Consider the following 23,008-nt stretch of genomic DNA (forward strand, 5'->3'; position numbering starts at 1 on the left):
GCCCCCCGAGGGGAAGGGACATGCTGGCATCACAGGGCCACTGTGCATCTGGCAACTGGCAGTTTGTAAATAGTGCCCTTGCACTGGGCTGGGTGGAGCGGGGCTGCTCCTGTCATGCCAGACCCCTGGCTGGCCCCTTGGTCTGGGGACTGACCTCCTCACGTCATGCTCCATTGCCGCAGTTGGGGTCCACAGATATGTTTGGTGCCAGGCCCACAAAAGTTTCATCTGACCTTGCCCTCCCCCCCGCCCCCGGCTTTCCAGTGCAGCTCCCTACAGCCACCAGTTGCCTGTCCCCTGCCCATCCCATACTGCTGCCCCTCCCCGCTGTCAGGAAGTGTTCCTGCTTTAGACCCCGTCCCTGGCCTTCTTAAAACACCTTCACAAACGGCTTCCTGAGACTGGTGGTGGAGGAGGAGGAACCATTACTGTATGTGTATTCTATAGCCAGTCCCATCAAACCGTCCCAATTTTCTCGCGTATTAGTATCAATATAAAATCCCTTCAGATCTTGATTGTTTTCTGTCATATTATCAAATATTTCTTTTTTGACCTATTTCCTCATCAGTTCTCCAAGATAGATATAAAATATCCTGTGTGCAGTGCTATAGTAGCCGTGGTGGTCCCCAGATATTAGAGGCTGCCCCCTTGATGTTATTCTCCATCCCATTCCTTATGAATCCTACCATGTTGTTAGCTTTTTTGGTGGCAGCTGTGAGAGTGGACTTTTTCACTGAGCTGTCTACAGCAGAGGTCGGCAACCTTTCGGAAGTGCCGTGCCGAGTCTTCACTTATTCACTTTAACTTAAGGTTTCGTGTGCTGGTAATACATTTTAACGTTTTTTAGAAGGTCTCTCTCTACTAGTCTATATTATATAGCTAAACTAGTGTTGTATGTAAAGTAAACAAGGTTTTCAAAATATTTAAGAAGCTTAATTTAAAATGAAATTAAAATGCTGATCTTACGCTGCCGGCCCACTCAGCCTGCTGCCGGCCTGGGGTTCCGTTCACCTAGTTTGACAGCAGGCTGAGTGGGGCCGGTGAGACCCCGGCTGGCAAGGGGCTGGCAGCCGGGACCCCAGACCGGGAGTGCAGATGGGAATGTGTGTAGCGGGGTGCAGGAGCTCCTGTTTGGTGCTCAGGGTGGGGATGGGGATGTGGGGGTGTGTGTGCAAGAGTCAGGTCATGGGGTGTGGGGGGGTGGGTATGTGGGGGGTGCAGGGGTCAGGACAGAAGGCTGGGTGTGTGTGAAGGGGTGCAGGGGTCAGGGCAGAGGGCTTGGTGTGTGGAGGGGGTTCAGGGCAGGGGGCTGGAGGCGATATGCAGTGAGCACACTGCGGCTCCACTCCCCCTCCCCCTTGCAAGGGTGATCAGCTGATTGGTGGCAGGGAGAGGGAGTGGGAGAGGAAGAGGCAGGAAAGCACCACGCTGGGGGAAGAAGCAGGGGAGGGGGGAGCTTGGCTGCCAGCAAGCCCGTGCAGGAGAGAGCGTGGGCGGGGGGTCTGAATGGGGCTGGGACCCTGGCAGGCAGCAGCGTGCCATTAAAAATCAGCTCACATGCTGTCTTTGGCACGCGTGCTGCAGGTTGCCGACACCTGGTCTACAGCAAAATACAGGTCCTTTTCTTGAGTTGTGTAGCCTATAATCTTTGGCTTATGTATTAATTATATTGATTACTAAAAATTCCCAGTTATCACTTTGAGGGTTGACAGGTTCTTGTCCCAAGATCAGGCCCAGTATTATTAAAATTACTCTATAGTTGGGAACCACGACGTGCACAGTTGCAACACTCACTATAGGAACCTTTTTATATTTACACTAGTTTAATAATACATTTAGCAAAGTCACCGTAACTCAGTAAGATAGACAGAGATAATATAGAATGTAAATCTGAACATCCATATACTCCCATCATCCCTTGCAGTACAACCTGAAATGTTCACCATTATCTTCCTTATCCCAATCACCTTCCTTATCATCACCAGTAGCCATCATCTTGGCACCTTCCAAGGGCTAAATCTCTCTCTTCTCCTGCATACAGGTTGGGATACAACTTTTATAATATGTTACGTTGCGCCACTCAGTCTAATGCGTATTCAGTAGGTGTTTCTCCTCTGTTTCTTATTTGTATTTCCTCCCCCTGCCGATGTTGGGGTGTCCTTCTCTTGGGTTAGTGAGACCATTCATACAACTTATCGTATTTGTCGCCATGGTACTCCTGCGATGAGGCATCTGTGGACATTTTTATCCAAAAGCCAGCGTTAGCTCGTGTTCCTGTGGTTGGCAAGTGTCATCATGGACCAAATTCCCCCTCAGACACTCTATTTCCAGTTCCCCAAAACTTAGGGATGACCCTTAGGCCAGTTATCTGTGCCAGAGTTCATAGACCTCAAGCCTTATGCTAACTGCCGAAGCCAATAACTTAACAGATACAAGCCTGTAGATTCCTTGCGTTACTGCTGCGTAAAATAAAAGTTAAAGTTGGATCTCTGGGCTACAGCTGATAGTTAATTTACCCCTAATGTATAAGTAGCTGCAGTTTTTCTCTCCATTGTGCATTACTTTGCAATTAGAAAGACAAGGTGGGTGAGGTAATACCTTTCCTTGGAGCCACTTCAGTTGGTCAGAGAGACAAATCTCTGAGCTACACAGAGCTCTCCAGGAGAATATTCTAAAATATCACATACTTTTGCCTGGCTTTCTCTCTAGTTATGTGTTGCTAATTTAATATTCTCTAAGATTTTTTTTTGCTGCCTTTCTAATTATAAAACATTAACATAAAATATCCTCTGATTTTAACCTTTGCTCAAATTCTTGAATATTGAATGGCTGGCAGGGGCTGCTGACAACTTTCTATCCATTTATCAATTACTGATATAAATCACGACAGGCTTTGCTTCTCTCCTCGTTTTCAGAACTGCTGAAACTTCAGGTTTTGGAGGGGAAACTATTGCTGTGAATCCTTCTCAGAAGAAGGGGTGAGGGAGGAGGAAAAAACTCTGGCCTCGTCCCTCCTGAGCCATGTTTCTGGTCTCACTGAGACCAGCGTTACTCAAGAGACACTTCAAGGAAGAACATGGAATGACTCCAGATTAAGATGGGGGCAAATAAAATCAGGATATGTCCCTGTGAGGAGGGGGTTTCAGTTGTTGCTAAAGGGGGGAGGAGAAAGCCCTCAGTCTCTGTCTGACTCTCTCTCTTTCTCTCTTTCTCCCCTCAGGATATTGGGATTGAGCTTCCTGGGTGAGACACTGCTGCCTGAATTGTGATCTGGGAGCCCAGACTGAGCAGCTGCTGCTCCCCCAGTGGGGTCTGGGCTTGGGAGTGACTTGGAGTGAAGCTTCCTCTGTGCCCAGGCAAGGTGAGGACTTTCTCCAGCTGCAGTTAGCTTCATGGGCCAGCCCTAGGCTCTGCCCATGACAGCATCTGAGCCAGATACTCCAGGTGATTGATGGAGACCTCAGGGAACGTGCTGGGGATGGGCATGAAAGTGACTCTGCACAAATAGCCCCTCGTCACCCCACATCTCTGCTCCCCTTAGCAATTGCAGGAGCTGATCCAGCCATAGGAGAGCGGACACCCAGGAATGGCTGGCTGGCTGGCTGCCAGAGGGGGAGGGACAGGAGATGAGGAAACACAAAGAGAAAAGGGAGAAAGAGATTGATAGGGGCAGTGGGAGAAATAATTGGGGAGAGAGATTCCCTGATCTCTAACCTGCCCCCATACACTTACTGCAAGGTGAGGTACAGGGAGAGGAAAAGCCGATTCCTGACTCTCTCTGTGCCCCTGGATGTGGGAGTGTGCTGCCCTGGGGACAATGTCAGGGGAAATCCCCCAAGTCACTCCTGTTGTTCTGCTCTTATCTTGTATTTGGTTCCCAGACTTTGTTACTGGGAGGGTTTCGAAAAGGTCTCGGCTTAGTGCTTGTGCGGTGGGTCGGGTCAGTGGTGTAATAAAATGACCAAACATTTCCTCAGAATGGAATCGTAGAACTGTCGGGTTGGAATGAACCATTAGAGATCATCTAGTCCAGCCCCCAACACTAAGGTGTTTGTCCAACCTGTCCTTAAAACCTCCTTTGGGAACCTATTCCAGTACTGAACTAGCCTTCATCACAACTGAGTCACATGGCTGGCTCAGATTTAATTTGTGACCCACTATAACCCCCAGATCCCTTTGAGTAGTACTGCGCCCTAGCCAGTTAGTCCCCAGTTTGTAGTTGTGCATTGGATTTTCCTTCCCTAAAATGTAGTACTTTGCACATCATAGAATCTCAGGGTTGGGAGGGACCTCAGGAGGTCATCTAGTCCAACCCTCTGCCCAAAGCAGGACCAATCCCCAGATTAATGTATAATAATAATAAATGGAGATATAGCTATCTCATAGAGCTGGAAAGGACCCTGAAGAGTCATTTAGTCCAGCCTCTGCCTTCAGTAGCAGGGCCAAGTACTGATTTTGCCCCAGATCCGTAAGTGGTCTCCTCAAGGATTGAACTCACAACCTGGGTTTAGCAGGCCAATGCTCAAACCACTGAGCTATTCCTCCCTCACTTGTCTTTAATGAATTTCATCTTGTTCATTCAGATCAATTCTCTAATTTATAAAGGTCATTTTAAATTCTAATCCTGTTCTCCAATGTGTTTGCAACTCTTCCCAGCTTGGTGTCATCCTCAAATTTAATAAGCACGCTCTCCACTCCATTGTCCAAGTCATTCATGCAAATATTGAGTGGTACCAGAGCGAGGATTGGCTCCTGTGGGACTGCATTAGATACATCCTCCCATTTCGTCAGTGAGCCATTAATAATTACTCTTTGAGTACAGACTTTCAAGTACACAACATTTCCCTTGTTAGGTGATGAGAATGTCATGGGATCTTCTGTCAAAAGTCTTACTAAAATTAAGATTTGTCACATCTACAGTGTCATAGGGCCAGTACCCTAGTTAAAGCAGGAATTAGATTGGTTTGGCATTGTTTGTATTCGATAATCTATGCTGGCTATAACTTATCACTTTACTATCCTTTAGGTGCTCATACATTGATTGTTTAATACATTTTTCTTTCTGGGTATCTAAACTAGGCTTGACTGGCCTCTGTTCCCCAGGTCTTCGTTGTTCCCTTTTTGGAAGACAGGTTTTATGTTTGCCCTTCTCCAGTCTTGTGGGACCTCACCATCCTCCCGGAGTTGTCGGAGATCATTGTTAACTGTTCCAAGATTGCTTCAGCTAATTCCTTAAGTAGCCCAGGATGAATTTCGTTAGACCCTGCTGACTTTAATTAATGTAACTTAGGTAAATATTTTTTCAACCTGTTATTTTCCGATTGTGGTTTCTGTTCCTTCCCCCTCTTGGTTAAGAATAATTCAGTATCTAATCACAATTACATATTTTCAGTGAATGTAAAAAGGCATTAAACACCTTTGTCTTGTTGATGTCGTCTATTATTAGCTCTTCTTCTCTGGTAAGTAGAGGACCTACACTTTCCTTCCCCTGTCTCTTGCTCCTAATATATTTTTAGAACCCTTATCTTATTGCCTTTTTTGTGTCACTTCCAAGGTTTAACTTATTTTGTGAGTTAACCTTTCTGATTTTGTCCCCACATGCCTGTGCAGTTCTTTTGTACTCATCCATAGACATTTGTCCATAATTCTATTTTTTATAGGATTCCTTTTTATTTTCTGGTCATGAACGAGCTTATGGTAGAGCCATATTGGCCACTTACTTTGTCTGTCTTTCCTTCATATTGTGATCCTTTGCTGCTGCTCTAATATTGTCTCTGAGGAACCACCAGCCAGCTCTCCTGAAGTCTTTTCTCCCTCTGAGGTTTTATTCCTGTGGGATCTCACCTACCAGTTCTCCGCATTGGTTGAAATCTGCCTTTTGGACATCCCTTGTAGTCATTCTGCTGCTCTCATGCCTTCCTTCTCATAGAACTGTGACATCAGTCATTTTCTCATATTGCTGTCTGCCTTCAGTTCCCTAACTCATTCCTTCCTCTTCCAATTACTGCTTCCATCGTCTGAGAGAAAACAGGTGTCCCCTGTACATTCCAAGAACTTATTGGACACTGTTTTTGGTTGAATTCCTTTTCTAGCAGATGTCTGGGCAGATAACACTCCCCTACCCCCCTCCAAATTTTTGTTTTGAATTTTTCTATTTGCATGACACTCTAGACCATCCATGTGCAGGGAAAGGGTCTGAGGGGAGTTGTGCTGTAAAATTATTTCCCGTTCTGACATGTCCCCAATTGCCCTTTTTGCCCTAACAGGCTGCAGCGCAACATCCACATTTTCCGCCAGATCTTTTCATCCTTCCAGAGAAGCGAAATGGCTGCAGTGGAGCCATTTGAGGTAGGGATTATCAGGGACTTGCTGGTGGGTTCTCTTTGGAGGGAGAGGGGCAGTAAATACAGTGGAGGTGAGCACTTCTGAGGGAGCTAGTCTGGAGGTGGGAGAGGGTGGGAAAGCTACAGAGTGGAGAACGGGAGGGGGACAGGGTGTGATAAACCTGTTGAGATTTGTTTACTGGGATGCCTAGATCCCAGCAACGGACTCCTGTGGTTTGTGGGTGGGAATTCCCTAATTAGACAAGCAGGAAACACCCCCCATGGACTGGGCTAGGAAAACTTACCAGACTTCAATACTGGAACCTGAACCTACTGGCCAGGGGCTGCTGTGAGATATAAAGGGGCACCCACTAGCGAAGCTCAGGGAAGACACCCCATCCCCTCCTATCCGGCTGCTGGCAGTGAGAAGGGTGTTGCAATTCACACCAGGGAGTTGTCCCTGAACCCTGCTGGGGGCTCCATCTCCTGTATCAGCCTCTGGCTAGTAGGTGAGTGATGAACGTGAAGACTCCTGCTGCCTTACTCTGCTGGGAGTAGAGGTGCTTTTGTCCTTGCCTCACTCTGATGCTTCCTGGCTGCTCTCATGTGATGGGGTGCGGGTGGAACTATGCTGCCTGCCTGCCTCCCAGAGCTTCCAAGCGATTGGCCCTCCTCCCCTGTGAACAGTGGGTTTGTCAGTAGGCAGCAGGTATTGAGTGATGGACTCCTGCTCTTTCAGGGACCAATGGCCTTTGTCAAGGCTGATTCCCCACTCTGGCACTTTGAGTGCAGAAGATGGAGGCCTGCAAGGATTCTAAAAATTCATACTGGCCACTCCAGGCTTGTGTTAAACTCCAAAGATTATACTTTTTCTCTGACCGTGGATGGGTAGATGCTGCCACCATCCAAATGCAAAACCCCTTTGAAAACCCAGGAAGGTGCACTTGGGAATTCCTTCTTCCTGTGTGGTACCTTCAAGCCCTTTCACCCCACACCTCTCCGGGGAAGAGCTGAGAAGGAAAACAGCTGTTGCCGCCAGCTAATTAAACAACCTGTGCACCTCTTAGGACACAAAAATTCGATCCTGTTCTTAAAAAGGTAAAATTTATTAAAAACAAAAAGAAAGAAAATACAGCTGGAAACTCAGGCTAGATTTAAAACAAACAAACCATTTACAAGGATTAAGCATCAAGAGTAACTTTCTTGAGGTCCAGCTTGAAGGTCACACGCAAAACAAAAGCATTCGGGGTTAGTACAGAGGAGTCCACAAGCCATAAAGAAATAAGTGATAAACCTAATTGCGTCTTTCCAGACATTTCCTGATCTACTTATATATCTGGGGTTTCCAATGAGTAGTTTCTAGGTATGATCTGATGATTTTTCATACCTGGCCCAAGCTCTTACAGCATGGCTGCTCTGTCCCTTCTCTCCAAGAGAACAACACAGACAGACAAAAGGGGAGAGTCTTGTTTTAATTTAAAAAAGTTCTAGCCTTCCCATTGGCTCTTTTGGCTAGGTGCCCACTCACTTCCTTTTACTTATGCCTGCAGTGAGACTTTTTAACCCTTTACAGGCAAAACAAGTAGAGAACAGCTACTAAGAGGGATTTTATAGCTAGCTGGCTGGCTGGGTCCATAAAAGGAAGCTCCTCTCCCCCCCTCTTCTTTTATCACACGCCCCCCAAATCACAGACAGTACTGGCCAGCCTGCTTCAGGTCGGGTTTACACTGGCTGAGATTTTTTTCCTGGAGGTTTAGGAAAGAGAGTTAATAAGATACATGCACCTTTCATTTTCCTAATAATTACGTGAAGAACTAAACAGTATTTTTACATGTTAAGGACTACAGTGACTTAGAATACAGGAACAGTGAAGGGTCCAGTGGCATCTTAAAGACTAACCGGACTCCTTGTTGTTTTTGTGGATACAGACTAACACGGCTACCCCTCTGATACTTAGAATACAGGGTTATTTTTACCCAGCTGATTTTGGGAAACCTTTCTGGGAGAGTGCATCAGACACTTTGGTAGAGACGTCTGAAATGTGTTGTATCTCAAAATTAAAGTTTTGAGGAGCTAAACTTCGCCAAAGATGTTTTTTGGTTTTGTTTTTGACTGTGTGAAGCCACTTCAGTGCAGCATGGTTAGTTTTCAGGTGGGAACGCCGTTCCCAAATGTATGGGCATAGCTCCTCCAGAGCATACACAATGGTGTAACTTTCTTTTTTTGAGATTGACCAACGGCTTTTCCTTTCAGATATTTTTTTTTTGCTGAGGAACGCAACAGGATGGAATTGTTGATTTGATTCTTCCTGCATTAAAACCGCTCCTATACCACACTCTGACACATCTGTGGTTACAATGAAAGGTTAAGTCCAAAACAGACTGTGAAGAGTTCATAGAATTGTAGAATATCAGGGTTAGAAGGGACCTCAGGAGGTCATCTAGTCCAACTCCCTGCTCAAAGCAGGACCGGTACCCAGACAGAATTTTGCCCCAAATCCCTAAATGGCCCCCTCAGGAATTGAACTCACAACCCTGGCTTTAGCAGGCTAGTAACACACTGAGCTATCTCTCCTCCCTTTTGAGTTACAAAGGGATCTCAAAAAATTGGGTGATTGAATTTCATCTACCATTTTGTTGCGCAGTTTTGATAAGTGCAAAGTAATGCATATTAGAAAACAATCCCAAATGTAGATACAAAATGATGGTGTCTAAATTAGTGTTACCACTCAACAAAGGAATCTTGGTATCATTGTTGATCTCTGAAAACATCCACTCAATATGCTGTGACAGTCAAAAAAAGCTAACCAAATGTTAGGAACCCTTTGGGAAGTGGTAGATAATAAGGCAGAAAATATCATCATAATGTCACTATACAAATCCATGGCATGCCCCACCTTAAATACTGTGTGCAGTTCTGGTCACTCCATCTCAAAAAAGGATATATTATAATTGGAAAAGGTGAAGAGAAGGACAACAAAAATGATGAGGGTTATGAAACAGCTTCCCTGTGAGGAGAGATGAAAAAGACTGGGAAGGTTCAGCTTGGAAAAGAGATGATTAAGGGGGGATATGATAGAGGTCTATAAAGTCATGACTGGTGTGGAGAAAGTGGATAAGAAAGTGTACTTTACCCCTTCGCATAACACAAGAACCAGGGGTCATGTGATGAAATTAATAAGCAGCAGATCTGTAACAAAGAAGAGGAAGTATTTCTTCACACAATGCATAGTCATCCTGTGGAACTCATTGCCAGGGGATGTACAGGTGAACGCTGTAATTATAACTGGGTTAAAAAGAGAGTTCTATAAATTCACGGAGGATGGGTCCATCAACAGTTACTAGGCAGGATGGTCAGAGATGAAACCCCATGCTCTGGGTGTCCCTAAGCCTCTAACTGCTATGTGCTGTGAGTGGACGACAGGAAGTGGATCACTCGAATAGCTCCTACGGTTCCTTCCCTCTGAAGCATCTGGCATTGGCTACTACCAGAAGACAGGATACTGCACTAGATGGACCATTGTTCTGACCCAGTGTGGCCATTCTTACGTTCTTATCAGTTTGGCTTTTGTTGCTCTGACCTTCCAAGCACTGTAGTTATTAACTTGTTTGGTGCTGCTTCCCCAAACAGCAGTGTGCACCGTACACCAGCTGAGATAGATGCCAAGTGACTAGCAGTCAGGGGATAATCAGAACCACAGTCTGAGCTGCAGTTGTGTGCAAGAGAATGTTATCAGAGCAAGGTGATTTTGGTCAAAAGCTTGTTTTTGGAGGGCTGTATCTCAGGAACCTCTGGAGCAATTAACCCCATCTTTGGACCACTAACCCTGTTCTGCACCCATATGATGAGCAGTGTATTTCCAGACAATGTGAGTAGGCATGTACATTTTAGAGAAATTAGAATAGTTGGCCTTTAAAGAGAAAGTAATGCTGAACCTTAAATCTAGTGCAATAGTGGTCTGCGATGATAACTTTCTAAATGCATGGAGAATGTGGCAATCAGGTGCACCCATCTGTGGACAGGAGAGAGTGTGAGGGTCTCATTCAGGAGTCCTTGAGACAAGGGAGAGAATGAGGAGGGGAGAAAGATGATGGGGGGCTGGTGTTCGTGGGGTGACACATAGGCAGGAGGGCTGAGGGAGGAGTGGGGTGTAGAGGACTAACATTAGAGAGCATCAGGACTGTTTGGGTACAATGAAAGGAGGAGGATGGAGGGCGTCAGGCAGAGGCGCTCCCGTGAGCTGGTAATGGTGTGAGCTGGGTGAGTCTGGGACTGGGAATGGGGAAAAGGGGTGGAGGTCCCAGCAGTGGCTCTGTTGTTGAGGGAGGGTGTTGGGTAGGTGATGTGGGTTAGCTGGGAGTGGGGAACACCGAGGTTAGAGGGACAGTTGGAGTGACAGGGTTGGAGAGTGGTTGGTCTAGGAAGTAGGAGGGTCTGGTGGGGGTAGGAAGGGAAGGTTTCAGGGAGTCAGAGATGGTAACACTTCACTGAGGCTGCTTTTGCCAAAGTCTCTAATGACCTCTCCCTAGGCAAAGCTCAGAGCCAGTACTGCATCCTCCTCCTCCTCCTCCTTGACCTGTCAGCTGTCTTTGACACCGCTGACCGTGGTTGTCATCTTGAAATCTGATCTTCCCTTATCCTCTCCTGCTTCTCCTCCTACTTCTCTGATTGCTCCTTCAGTGTGTCCTTGGACAGTCCTCATCCCCACTCCAGTTTTCTACAAGCCTTACACAAGCTCTGTCCTTGGTCCGCTTCTCTTCTTCCTCTGTACCTTATCTCTGGTAATCTTGTCCACAAACACAAATTTGGCTACCATCTCCATGCTGGCAACTCACAGATCTAACTCTCTGCTCCAGACCTGTCTTTCTCCCCAAACTGAAATCTCAGCCTGTCTCTCTAACACTTCCTCATAGATGTCTGGCCATCAGCTCAAGTTCAAAAGCTAAAATAGCCAGAACACAGCTCTTAATATCCCCCCAAGCCACCCCCCACCTCCTTCCTGTATCACTGCAGACACCACCACTATCCCTTCTGCCACTCACATCTGTGCCCTGCACATATGCTGCAACACAGGCCTCTTTCTAGGTCCTCCCATGCAGCCTATTTCTACATCTTGCATTTTCTTTCTGCAATCACATCCCTAAGATACAGGCTTTCCTATCCATCCACACAGCTAAAATTCTTATCCAGGCTCTCTTCGTCTCCTGTCTCCATTATTGCACCATTCGTTTCTCTCTCTTGACCAATGCAATCATGCCCTGCTCATATCCATTGAGAATTCAACGTCCACAAAGCTAGCTCACTATTCTAAAATGGGACCTGTTGAAAGAATTGGTCATGTTTAGTCTTGAGAAAAGATGACTGGGGTGTCGGGGGGGAGGACCTGATAACAATCTTCAGCTATGTTAAGGGCTGTTATACAGAAGATGATCAGTTTTTCTCCATGTGCACTGGGGTAGGAGAAGTAATTCCCTTGCTGTAGATCAAGCCATGCTTAGGTTGGATATTAGGAAAACTTTCCAACCTTGAGGATTGATAAGTCCTGGAATAGGTCACCAGGAGAGGTGGTGGAATCTCAGTTACTGGAGGTTTTTAAAAACTGGTTAGACAAATATCTGTCAGCTATAAGTTTGCTGTCATCGAGGGCAAAAAGACTTAAACAAGGAGACAGAGAGAGAAGTAGATGAAATGGAGGAAACTTTGGAAAAGCTGGGCAGATGACTTCCAAAATGAATTCAGCGTTCAGTTTTGCTTTACCAAACTAACCAAGGGATCTGTGAATCCTATGTTGTTCGAGTGTGTGCTCATGTCGATTCCTTTCTGTGTGTGCGCACCCACGTGAGTGGTCGTCAGAGATTTTTGCCTTAGCAGTACCTGTAGGGCAGTGGTTCTCAAACTATTGTACTAGTGACCCCTTTCACTTATTTATAATGGTTATTAAATATATAAACGCTGGCGGCCAAGCAGGGTTTGGGGTGGAGGCTGAAAGCTTGTGACCCCCCCACATAAAACCTCATGCCCCCCTGAGGGGTCCCGACCCCCACTTTGAGAACCCCTGCTGTAGGGTCTGTAGTGTCCTCTGGAATGCCGTGTTCATGCAGCAATATATCAGGCGCCGCCGGCCCTATGCCCCCTCAGTTCCTTTTTACTGCCCGTAAGAAGGGCTAGCTAGCTTTTTAAGGAACTTTGTGCCTTAAGGCCTTTATACATAGTTTGTATACAATAGTGATTAAGTTAGTTAGTCATTAGGGTCCCAACAGGGACTTCGCCCCAGACTGGGCGTGCCCTGGTCTCCTGGGTTTAAGCCCTGCTCAGACTGCAACAGGCCTATGCCTGTGAGAGACCCCCATAGCAGCTACCTTAAGTGCTTGGAGAAGTCACACGTCAAGGATCGATGCCGGTTCTGTAAGCACTTTTGGCCCCGTACTCAAAAGGAGCTGGATATCCGCCTCAGGGCTCTCCTGATGGAATCTGCCCTCCGCTTGGCCTCTGAGCCATCCAGCCAGGTTGCACCGAGCACCTTGCCACCCAGCTCCTCCCAAGGCCGAAGAATAAAGCTAAGCAGTGCAAACATACCCTAACAGGAGCGAAGCCAGACAAGCCTCTCTTCCCCGATCTCCGTCATATCAGCACTTCACATAGGTAAAGTCTCTCTCCTGTCTGGTGATTCACGTAGCCACAGAGGCTTCACAATGCAACTAGTCAGATATTAATCCAGGCAACAATTCACAAGCATTCCATGAAGTCGAAACACTAAACACATTCTTAGAATTCTAATACCTGTGTGATAAATGAAGGGGCGGGGGGAGCTTCCTTTTACGGACACCCAGCCAGCCTATAAAGTGTCTCTTGGTAGCTGTTCTCTACTTGCTTTACCTGTAAAGTGTTAAAAAGTCCCCCAGGTAAAGGGGGAAAAAAGTGGGCACCTGACCAAAAGAACCAATGGGAAGGCTAGCTAGAACTTTCTTAAATGGAGAGAGAAACTTTCCCTTTGTCTGTTGCTCTCTGGGAAAGAGGGGAACAGAGAAGGCAGTAAGAATGCTGTGTAAAGCTTAAGCCAGGTATGATCATAAATCATCAGATCATGCCTAGAACTACTTACCTGAACTTCAAATTTGTAAGTAGATCAGAATATTTAGCTAGACGTGATCAGATTTATTTCTTATTTTGGCTTGTGGATCTCCTCTGTGCTAACCCCAGATGCCTCTGTTGCTTGTAACCTTTCAGCTGAATCCCCAAGAAAGCTATTTTGGGTGCTTAATTTTTGTAATTCTTTTAAGATCTAGCAAAATGCCTGAGTTCCAGATGTATTTTTTTCCCTTTTTGTTTTTTTAATAAAATTTACCTCTTAAGAACAGGATTGGATTTTGATGCCCTAAGAGGGTTGTGCATGTTGTTTAATTAGCTGAAAGGAAATTGGGTGTGGCTATGTTTTCTTTCTCAGCTCTTCTCCGGAGGTGGGGGTGTGAGAAAGGGCTTGAAGGTACCCCACAGGGAGGAATTCCCAAGTGCTCCTTCTTGGGTTCAAAGTGGGGTTTTTTGCATTTGGGTGGTGGCAGCATTGACCAAGCCATGTTCAGACAGGAGCTGTAACCTTGGGAGTTTAATACAAGCTTGGAGTGGCCAGTATTATTTTTTAAAATCTTTGCGGACCCCCACCTTCTGCACTCGAAGTGACAGAGTGGGGATTCAGCCTTCACAATCTGTTTTAACAATACTAACACAGGTGAGTCAGACTGATTCCAGCTATGCGTTTGTCCCTGTTCAATTAAGACATGGGGGCTTGTGTAAGAGCTAACACCTCATCTGCCAGTGTCACAGGCAGGATGGGTAGGGACGGTGTCTCTAGCCTCTGTTTGCCAGAAGCTGGGAATGGGTTACAGGGGATGGATCACTTGATGATTACCTGTTCTGTTCATTCCCTCTGAAGCACCTGGTATTGGCCATTGGGCTAGATGGACCATTGGTCTGACACAGTGGGCTGTACTGTATCAGGAGTATCTACTCATTTGGACTCACTGGGGAGCCACAGAAAGAAACCAGGTATGCTGAGGCAAGAAGGCCGCGTCTCAGAGCCCCCGGGGTCAAGCTTTCCAAAAGCTAAAACTAGGTCCAGCTGATAAAAGGGGGCACTCCCAGAAGAGACTGTCTAAAGGCTGGAGCATCAAACAACTTTGTAAACCTGAGAGAGCTGCCTTGGGGACAATGACAGGGAGAATCCCCCAAAGTGACTCCTTTGATTCTGCTCTTCTCTAGCCTTTGGTTCAGAGAGTCTGTTATTGGGAGGGTTTCACCATGTCTCAGAGGGTTACACCCTGGTGGGAGGGGGCTAGGCCTGTACTGGAATAAGGTCACTCTGTGCTTCCCAGTGTGGCAGAACCTGGAATGTCCATTTAGCAGGGGGGGAAATCGGCTTGTGGAATGGAGAAAAGCCCTGTCTGAATTCTCTCAAATTGCCCTTCTCGCCCTGGCAGGCTACAGAATAACGTCCACGTTTCACTCCAGATCATCCGATCCTCCCAGGGGGAAGGAAATAGCTGCAATGGAGTTGGCTCAGGTAAGGGATTATCAGGGAGCTGGTGATGGATTCTGCTTGGAGGGAGAGAAGCAGTAAAGGCATAGAATGGAGGGAAGCTGCTAGAGGTGGTGGGAGGCAGGAAATATCTCGGGTGGAGAAAGGGAGGGAACAGGATGGGACAAACCTGCTGAGACTTGTGTACTTTAGGGTGTGATGGGTTGTCACCCCTGGGATGCAGTCTGGGGAGCTTCTGGGAACCGCTGTGCCCTCTAACCCTCAAGCCGGGCTGGCCCTTCTCACATTGCTTTGCTGGAGATTCAGCCAGCCTCTCCAGGGCCTGTTATCACCCAACACGACAGCAGGTGGCGCCATGCAGCCAACTAAGCTACCTGAGTGTGTTACCTAAGCCACTCAAGGAGAGAGAGAGGACAACAGCCAATTTCCCAGCAATAAGTGTTAGCAAACAGATCAAAGCAGATTACTTAGCAAATAAACAAAAATGCAAACTAAGTCTAAAATGCTAGATAGATAGGATTTGAATTAGCAATTTCTCACCCTGAATGATGGTACAAGCAGTCCACCAAGTTTCCATACACAAGCTAGAAATCCCTTTACCCTGGGACCAACACTTCCCCCAGTTCAGTCTTTGTTCCTCAGGTGTTTCCAGGAGTTCTCTTGTGTGGAGAGTGAGACCAAGAGATGATGACACACCCCACCTTCTATAGCTTTTCCATATGGTGGGAACCCTTTCTTCCAAAGTCAGTTTCCTGTGCAATTTGTGGAAAAATACAGGTACCCAAAATGGCGTCCAGTGTCATGTGGTCTGGTCACATGCCCTGTCATGCCGCGCTGAGTTATAGTAGCTATGACTCTTAGGTTGGCTGAAACATTCATGAGAAGGCCAAGCTATTCTATAGTCCATTGTCTTTGTTGATGAGCCATCAGCACTTGTCTAGCATCTTCACTGTTGTACCTGAAAGGCTCGTTGTGTGTTACGCAGAGTAAGCACATTTGAAATATAGATACATAGTCAATATCCATAACAACAGATACAAACATGATACATGTACACAAATAGGATAATCATATAAAGCAAATCATAACTTTTCCAGTGACACCACACATGACCCATCTTGTACAAAATGCATCATAATTATATCCTAATCATATTTTAATCATACCACTATGATGAATATGGGGTGTAGTGTCAGATAGGACCTAGTTTCGAGGCACAGGAATTGGGAATGGAACTTTCCCTTTTTGTGGAACAGGAAATAACACTCCAGCCAGGGCTGGGAAAACTTCCCAGACTCCCAGTGCTGGAGCCTGAATCTACTGACACTTCATTAGTTACCACCAACCCCAATCTTTGTGGGAACTGCAGACTTTATCAGTGATGATCTTATATTCTCTTCTAGGTCATTGATAAGAATATAAATGGGGAACCATGGTCGAATGGATTTATTTCTAATGGGTTCCCGCAGGGATTGGTTCTTGGCCCTGTGCTATTTAACAATCACAGTTTCTAATCTATTTCATGTATGCCGTGTTTATTTTGTATCATTCTAGTTTTTTAGTCAAAATATTGTGCTGAACCAAGCCATGTGCCTTACAGAAGTCTAGGTATATCACATCAATACTATTAGCTGCAACCAAACTTTTGATCTCATCCAATAAGGTTATCCTGTTAGTTTGATAGGATCTATTTTCTCTAAACCTTTGTTCATGGGTAATTATATTACCCTCCTTTAATTCTTTATTAATGAAATCCAGTATCTGCTGCTCCATTCTCTTGCCCAGTATCGATGTCAGACTGATACTCTTGTAATTAGCTGGGTCATCTCTTTTATACTTTTTAAATATTGGCACAGCTTTGACTTTTTTCCAGTCTTCTGGAACTTCCCCAGTGTTCCAAGTCCTAATTAAAATCAACATTAACAATCCACCACACTCCTCCCACCAGGCCTTTTAAAAGTCTTGGATACAAGTTATCTGGACCTGCTGATATAAACATGTCTACCTTTAATAGCTGCTGCTTAACGTCCTCATGAGTTCTTGTTGGAATGGAAAGACTGTCATCGTCAATATCTTGTGATATGAGTACAACATCTGCTTTTCCCCAAACTCAGGAGAGAAATATTTATTGAACACTTTTACCTCTTCTGAATTATTTTTGATAATTCTGCCATTTCCATCTAGTAATGGACCACTACCATCATTAGGATTCATTTTATACTTAATCTACTTTTAAAAAACTTCCTTATTATTTTCCTTGATTGGTTGTTGATTTCTGATAGCTTCCCTTACCAATTTTCTACAGTTCTGACCTTCTAACTTATATTTTTTTTACTGTTGACTTCTCCTTTTTTCCATATATTTTATTTGGAGAGTGTTGGGATTCCTACCAGGGAGCCACCAGCAGGGTCCAGAGACAGGCCCATCTCCTATATCAAGCTCTGGTTAGTAGTTATGTGAGAAATGTGACGACCCTGCCTCCATCTGTCAGCTGAGAGACACAGAGTTTCTCTCTTTCTACCCTCTGATCCCTCCAAGGTGTTCTAAGCAAGGTGGGGTGTGACTCTGTTAACGTGTGCCTCGCGGAGCTTCCATTTCCCTGGTGCTGCTGTTTCGTGAATAGTGGGGTTGTGAGTGGGGCAGCAGGTACTGAGTGTTGGACTCTTGCTCTTTCAGCGGCTGGTGACTTTCGAGGAGGTGGCTGTGTATTTCACCAAGGGGGAATGGGCTCTGCTGGACCCCTCTCAGAGAGCCCTCTACAGAGACGTAATGCAGGAGAACTATGAGACGGTGACCTCGCTGGGTAAGGAGTCCTGTCCCTTCAGTTATTAGAAGCTGTGGGGTTTCTAAAGAACCAGAGTAGTAATAACTTTATGCCTTTATTCGTCACACAAGTTTTGACAAGCTTCCTTGCCCCCCTTTTTTTTACCTTATCTCCCACACACTAGAATAATTTTTGAACATGTGCCTTTTTGGTGCTGTCAGTCATTTTAAAATCGCATTTAATGTATCCTTATTGGAGACATTAATAACTGTAGCTTTCATGCCTTGTCCTCATTTTAAGAGGAAAATATGTTGTCTGTAGAATTCTAAATTGAGTAAATAGGTGTATGACTCATGCATGACTTGTGTGACAGTCAGATGAGCTGCTCTTTCGATAGGAGAGTGTATAAAGTTGCCATTCAGGACCCCACGGGTGAAGGGAGAACAGAGCCGTGGGAGGGGAGGAGCAGGGGGGGAGTAGATAATTCTGGGGTGCCCAGATATGGGGAGGATGTGTGCAGGATTAGAGCTAAGAAGCAGCAGGGAGGGATGAAGTAGTGAGTGATGAGGAGGGAACACAAGATGCTACCAAGGTGCCGGGAGGTGGCGATGACTGAGAGTAGTGAGAAGAAAGGGAAGGGAGTCTGGAGGAAAGGCACCCAGAAAGTGGGCTGGCTGGGTCAGTGGGAGAGAGGAGAGGTTTGAGGATCTAGAGCTGTGGGGGATCCCAGACCTTTAACCCTGAATCCCTGCCCAAGCCTTGTTGCTTTAGAGCCTACACTTCAGTTTTATTTCTGTTCAGTTTCACTTCACTATATTCCACCCCTCAAATATTATTAATTTAACTCTTGACCTCCCTCTTCCACTCATTACCTCCCGCCCCATATAACCTCCCCATCTCTATGCACAGCGACCCTGGCCAGTGAGGGGGTGGAGTTGGGGCAGGGACTTTGGGGAACGGGTTGGAATGGGGGTGGGCAAGAGTGGAGTCAGGGTGGGGCCAGGGGCAGAGGTGTCGAGCACCGACCGGCCAGGAGAAGATGGCGCCTATAGACAGGAGCCAGCTCTGTGGGGGGAGGTGGGGCCCACACACCGGGCATTGAGAGCCTAGAGCCAGCTGTGTGCTAGGGAGACAGGGGATGAACCAGCTGTGTGCAGGAGGGAGGTGCTGTGGACCCAGCCGAGAGCAGATGCGAGCACTGTCCACTCTGCAGCATGATGAGGGAGCCTGGCATCCCACTCCCAAGTGCCCGCCCTGCCCGGGGAAGCTGTACAGTGGTCTTGCTGAGCCCAAACTTATATGAGGAGGGAAGAAATTGGCAGCAAGTCTCAACGGCAGCCAGCCTCTGCCCTGCACCCTGAGGTGTCGTCTCTGGGCAGAAATCGGGGGGGTTGTGATCCTGCATGCCCCACCCACCCTCTATTCAGCAATTCTGGATATGAAGGGTGATTCCAGAAATTAAGAGTAATTTTGGGAAAAAATGCAGTAATATTGGCAATTTCCAGAAAACACTGGCCCTAGTCATAACATTAAATACAATAGTCTCAAGATGTATGCCTGTGTTCATCAGATTTGTCTCTCTGCCTTCAGGTAGTTCACTCTGCTGGTGGGTTGTACCCCTTCCCCCATTCTGTGTCTGTCTTGTCTATTTAGACTGTAAATTCTTCAAGGCATGGGACATCTAATATTGTATGTTTGTAAGGTGCCTTTCACAACAGGGACTAGGCACTAAGGGAATGAATATGACTTAATAATAATAATAATAATAATAAATCTCCTGCCACTTTGAGCCACTGACAAGGTCCTTGGAATGTTACAACTTAAAAATGATCTGGGTTAAAATCTTTGTGAGAAGTATCCCACAAATTCCACTGACCTCCCTGGTTTTCTTTGTAGGGTTTCCAGTTTCCAAACCTGATGTGATCTCACAGCTGGAACGAGGGGAAGAGCCGTGGGTCCCAGACTTCCAGGGCTCTGAGAAAAAAGTGCTCCCAAGAGCTGCCTGCACAGGTGAGGAATTGGTTAAACCAACTCAAAAACTGTCTGTGAATACAGGAAACATTTGGGATGCCCTACAAAGACCTTGTGAGCTCTCAGAGTTTAGGATTGTTCCCAGTAGGTGTGGAATCATTATGACAGATGTCATTCATGGCTTCCCTCCTATTCTGACTGACAACTGGCAGCAGGTCCCTCCCAGATCTCACGTTCCCCTGAGTGTCCTGGTGAGATGTGAACCAAAACTGATCCCTTCCTCTCTCCTCTGGGGAAGGGTTTGGGGAAGATCAGCTCCTGATAGGCTTGATTTCTCCTACACGTATTTTGGTTTGTTAATTCCTCTCTCTGAGATTTCTTTTCTCTCCGGTGCAGGAAGTGACCTCTGTCTGGATCCTCTCTCTCTCCCATCGGGTGATGGGAGGGTGAGTGAGAACGAGGAGAAACCCCATCAGGAAGATGCTGAGCAAACAGAAGCACGTGGAATGTTACCAGGAAGATCAAAAGGGAATGATTCCGGGAGTTGTGCACTTCCAGAAAAAGTCTCTGAGAGTCAGCACAGGCCAGTGGAAAACTTCAGTAGCCACTCAGACCTTATTAAATGTGAGAGAATTATCTTGGAAGAGACACGCTACACATGCCATGAGTGTGGGAAAGGCTTCAATGTGAGCGCTGACCTTCTCACACATCAGCGAATCCACAGAGGAGAGAGACTGTACAGGTGCGCTGAGTGTGGGAAAAGCTTCAGTTATAGCTCACATCTTATTATACATCACAGAATCCACACCGGAGAGACGCCCTACACGTGCTCTGAGTGCGGGAAAAGCTTCACTCAGAGTTCAAACCTTATCACACATTACAGAATCCACACGGGCATGTCACCCTACAGATGTCCTGAGTGTGGGAAAAGCTTCAGTCACAGATCAGCCCTTATTAGACACCAGGGAATCCACACTGGAGAGACACCCTACACGTGCTCTGAGTGCGGGAAAACCTTCAGGCTTAGCTCAGCCCTTACCATACACTGGAAAATCCACAGTGGAGAGACACCCTACACGTGCAGTAACTGCGGGAAAAGCTTCAGCCATAGCTCAGCCCTTATTAGACACCGGAGAATCCACACGGGTGAAATGCCCTACATGTGCTCTGAGTGTCGGAAACCCTTCAGGCATAGCTCAGCCCTTACCATACATTGGAGGATCCACAGTGGAGAGAGACCCTACACATGCAATAACTGTGGGAAAAGTTTCAGGCATCGCTCAGCCCTTATTAGGCATCAGAAAATCCACATGGGCGAGAACTGTAACAAACGCCTTGACTAGGGCTGGCCAAAGTTTTGTTTTGTTTTTTTTTTAAATCACAGAGGATAGGGACACCATTCCTTACCCATCCTGGCTAATAGTCATTAATGGACTTAACCTCCATGAATTTATCCAGTTCTCTTTTAAACGCTGTTATAGTCCTAGCCTTCACAACCTCCTCAGGCAAGGAGTTCCACAAGTTGACTGTGCACTGTGTGAAGAACAACTTCCTTTTATTTGTTTTAAACCTGCTGCCCATTAATTTCATTTGGTGACCCCCTAGTTCTTGTATTAGTTCTTGGTAGTGTGGACATAGCCTAAGTTTTGCTCTTCAATCTAATGCATTTATATCACTTCTCCTCTTCCTGCTACTTTGAAAGATTAGAAAGTGTGAAAATAGAGCACAGGTGGTTTTTCTCATGATGCAGCCTTCCCACGTCGCGTGAGACCCCTTCCACCCACACTTCTCGGAGAAGACCCAGGGAGAAATGAACTCACAGAAATGGAAGGCTCCTTGGTTATTGTAGAATGTGACTTCACACAAAGCTGACTGGGTGAAAATGGGAATTAAGAAAAAACTGCCGTATAGGTTTATATTTTGTAATCTTTGAATAAATTATCAGCCACAATGAAATTAAACATGAAGTTAATTCGTGTAACATAAGAGGCTGATTCCATGATAACTTTCAGTGTTACAATATAATTCAGGTTTTCTTCTAGGTCTCTCCCTGCCCCCTCCTACTATATCGGAAATGGTGGCTAATCCTGAAAAGTAAAATCTCACTCCAAAGGAATTAGAGTGGGGGAACACGTAAGAGAAATAGCATGTACCAGAATAGAGACCCAATATAGAGTGCTATTATTTCTATTTCAAATGGAATTTATTTTGATAAACTTTAAAATAAATTTTCTGTTAAGAGGATAATTGCTTGAGATAAGATGTGAAAACTTTTAATCAGTTAGCGGGTAAGCGCCACAGAGTTACCCAGTTTGCTTTTTTGCCAAGCAAAGACACATCAGGCAGGAGATGTCAAAATTTAAAATGGTGATGGATGCATGATGATTTATTTTTGCAACCAGTTATTTTTATGGGTGCTGAGGCCCCTTTTCCATTGGAGGAGGCCAGCTGTTAGAGCCCAGTTGTTTAACCCTCAAGCCTGGCCATGAAAACCTCCCCACAACTGACCCTATGTTTCTTTCATGTTTGATACCTTTGGGGTACACACCTCCACACTACATGTGTTTTATGACAGCAGATATTTTGAGAAAACTGCTGGATTAAGCGGAGCTATTCCAAACTGACATTGGCCCAAACTCTGCGTCACTTCAACGGCGGTGGGACACATCTGTATCGAAGGATTAGTTCACACCTGATTTGCCCAGATACCTCGGGGGAGGTAGGGTAAGGTGGGGGTAAGCTGGAATCTACAACAATAAAGTTACAGGTAAGGGTGGAAGTCTTTCAGTTTTCCGATCAACAAGCCCGTTGTGTTAATTCCTTCAGCACATCTGGCACTGGTCACTCTCAGGCAGCATACTGGGCCCAATGGACTATTAGTCTGACCGAGTATGACCAGTCTTGCATTCTTACATCATGTAAGTCATCTAAGAGAGACTGACTGCCTGGATCCCAGGACTGATCCCCTCTGGGGAATGAAGCACAAAGGCGACAGGCTATGCAGCCTTCACTAGTCTCCCTGTACCTGAAAAGCCTGCTAGTCCAACGTGCTGGACCATCTATGCCAGTACCTGGTTCCTTAACTGCAGCTACAGTTCCTACTCCATGCGACTCCAAAGACAAAGAGCTGCGGCGATCCATCCCCTTGTAATCTTTGAAATGTATTTTTCTTTTTCTATATTTATCTGTTTTTTTATGAATGTGGAGCCTTCCCAACCTTTCGATTAGATTGGGGTGTAACAGTGCAGCTCAGTTGGTGTGAGGGTGTGAACACCCCTGAAGCCTACACAGGTAAGATGCTAAGAAGAATAGTTCCCAAAATCTTAAGAGCCTTAAAACTTTTCCCTATAAAATGACTGCATGCATGCTCCTTTACCTATGGAAGCATTCCAAGGAATTGAGCTGTCTGATATACAT

General features: G+C 46.0%; 1 protein-coding gene across 3 annotated transcripts; it reads left to right on the plus strand.

Moving 5' to 3' along the window:
- The first annotated feature begins 1,799 nt into the window (after positions 1 to 1,799).
- On the plus strand, positions 1,800 to 21,830 carry LOC127039402 (zinc finger protein 501-like). Of its 3 annotated transcripts, XM_050933120.1 has the most exons (8): positions 1,800 to 2,978; positions 3,221 to 3,361; positions 6,267 to 6,348; positions 14,254 to 14,366; positions 14,798 to 14,880; positions 17,533 to 17,659; positions 19,517 to 19,630; positions 19,988 to 21,830. In XM_050933120.1, the coding sequence occupies exons 4-8, from the start codon at positions 14,279 to 14,281 to the stop codon at positions 20,932 to 20,934; spliced, it is 1,359 nt and encodes a 452-aa protein (XP_050789077.1). In that variant the 5' UTR covers positions 1,800 to 2,978; positions 3,221 to 3,361; positions 6,267 to 6,348; positions 14,254 to 14,278; the 3' UTR covers positions 20,935 to 21,830. The 3 variants fall into 3 exon arrangements, with proteins under 3 accessions (XP_050789077.1, XP_050789078.1, XP_050789079.1); XM_050933121.1 differs by lacking the exons at positions 14,254 to 14,366; positions 14,798 to 14,880 and adding an exon at positions 5,080 to 5,290 and having other exon boundaries at positions 1,801 to 3,361; XM_050933122.1 differs by lacking the exons at positions 1,800 to 2,978; positions 3,221 to 3,361; positions 14,254 to 14,366; positions 14,798 to 14,880 and adding exons at positions 3,414 to 3,444; positions 5,104 to 5,290.
- Positions 21,831 to 23,008: the final 1,178 nt, after the last annotated feature.

The sequence above is a fragment of the Gopherus flavomarginatus genome, chromosome 23, assembly GCF_025201925.1.
Source record: "Gopherus flavomarginatus isolate rGopFla2 chromosome 23, rGopFla2.mat.asm, whole genome shotgun sequence".
Taxonomy (NCBI): domain Eukaryota; kingdom Metazoa; phylum Chordata; order Testudines; family Testudinidae; genus Gopherus; species Gopherus flavomarginatus.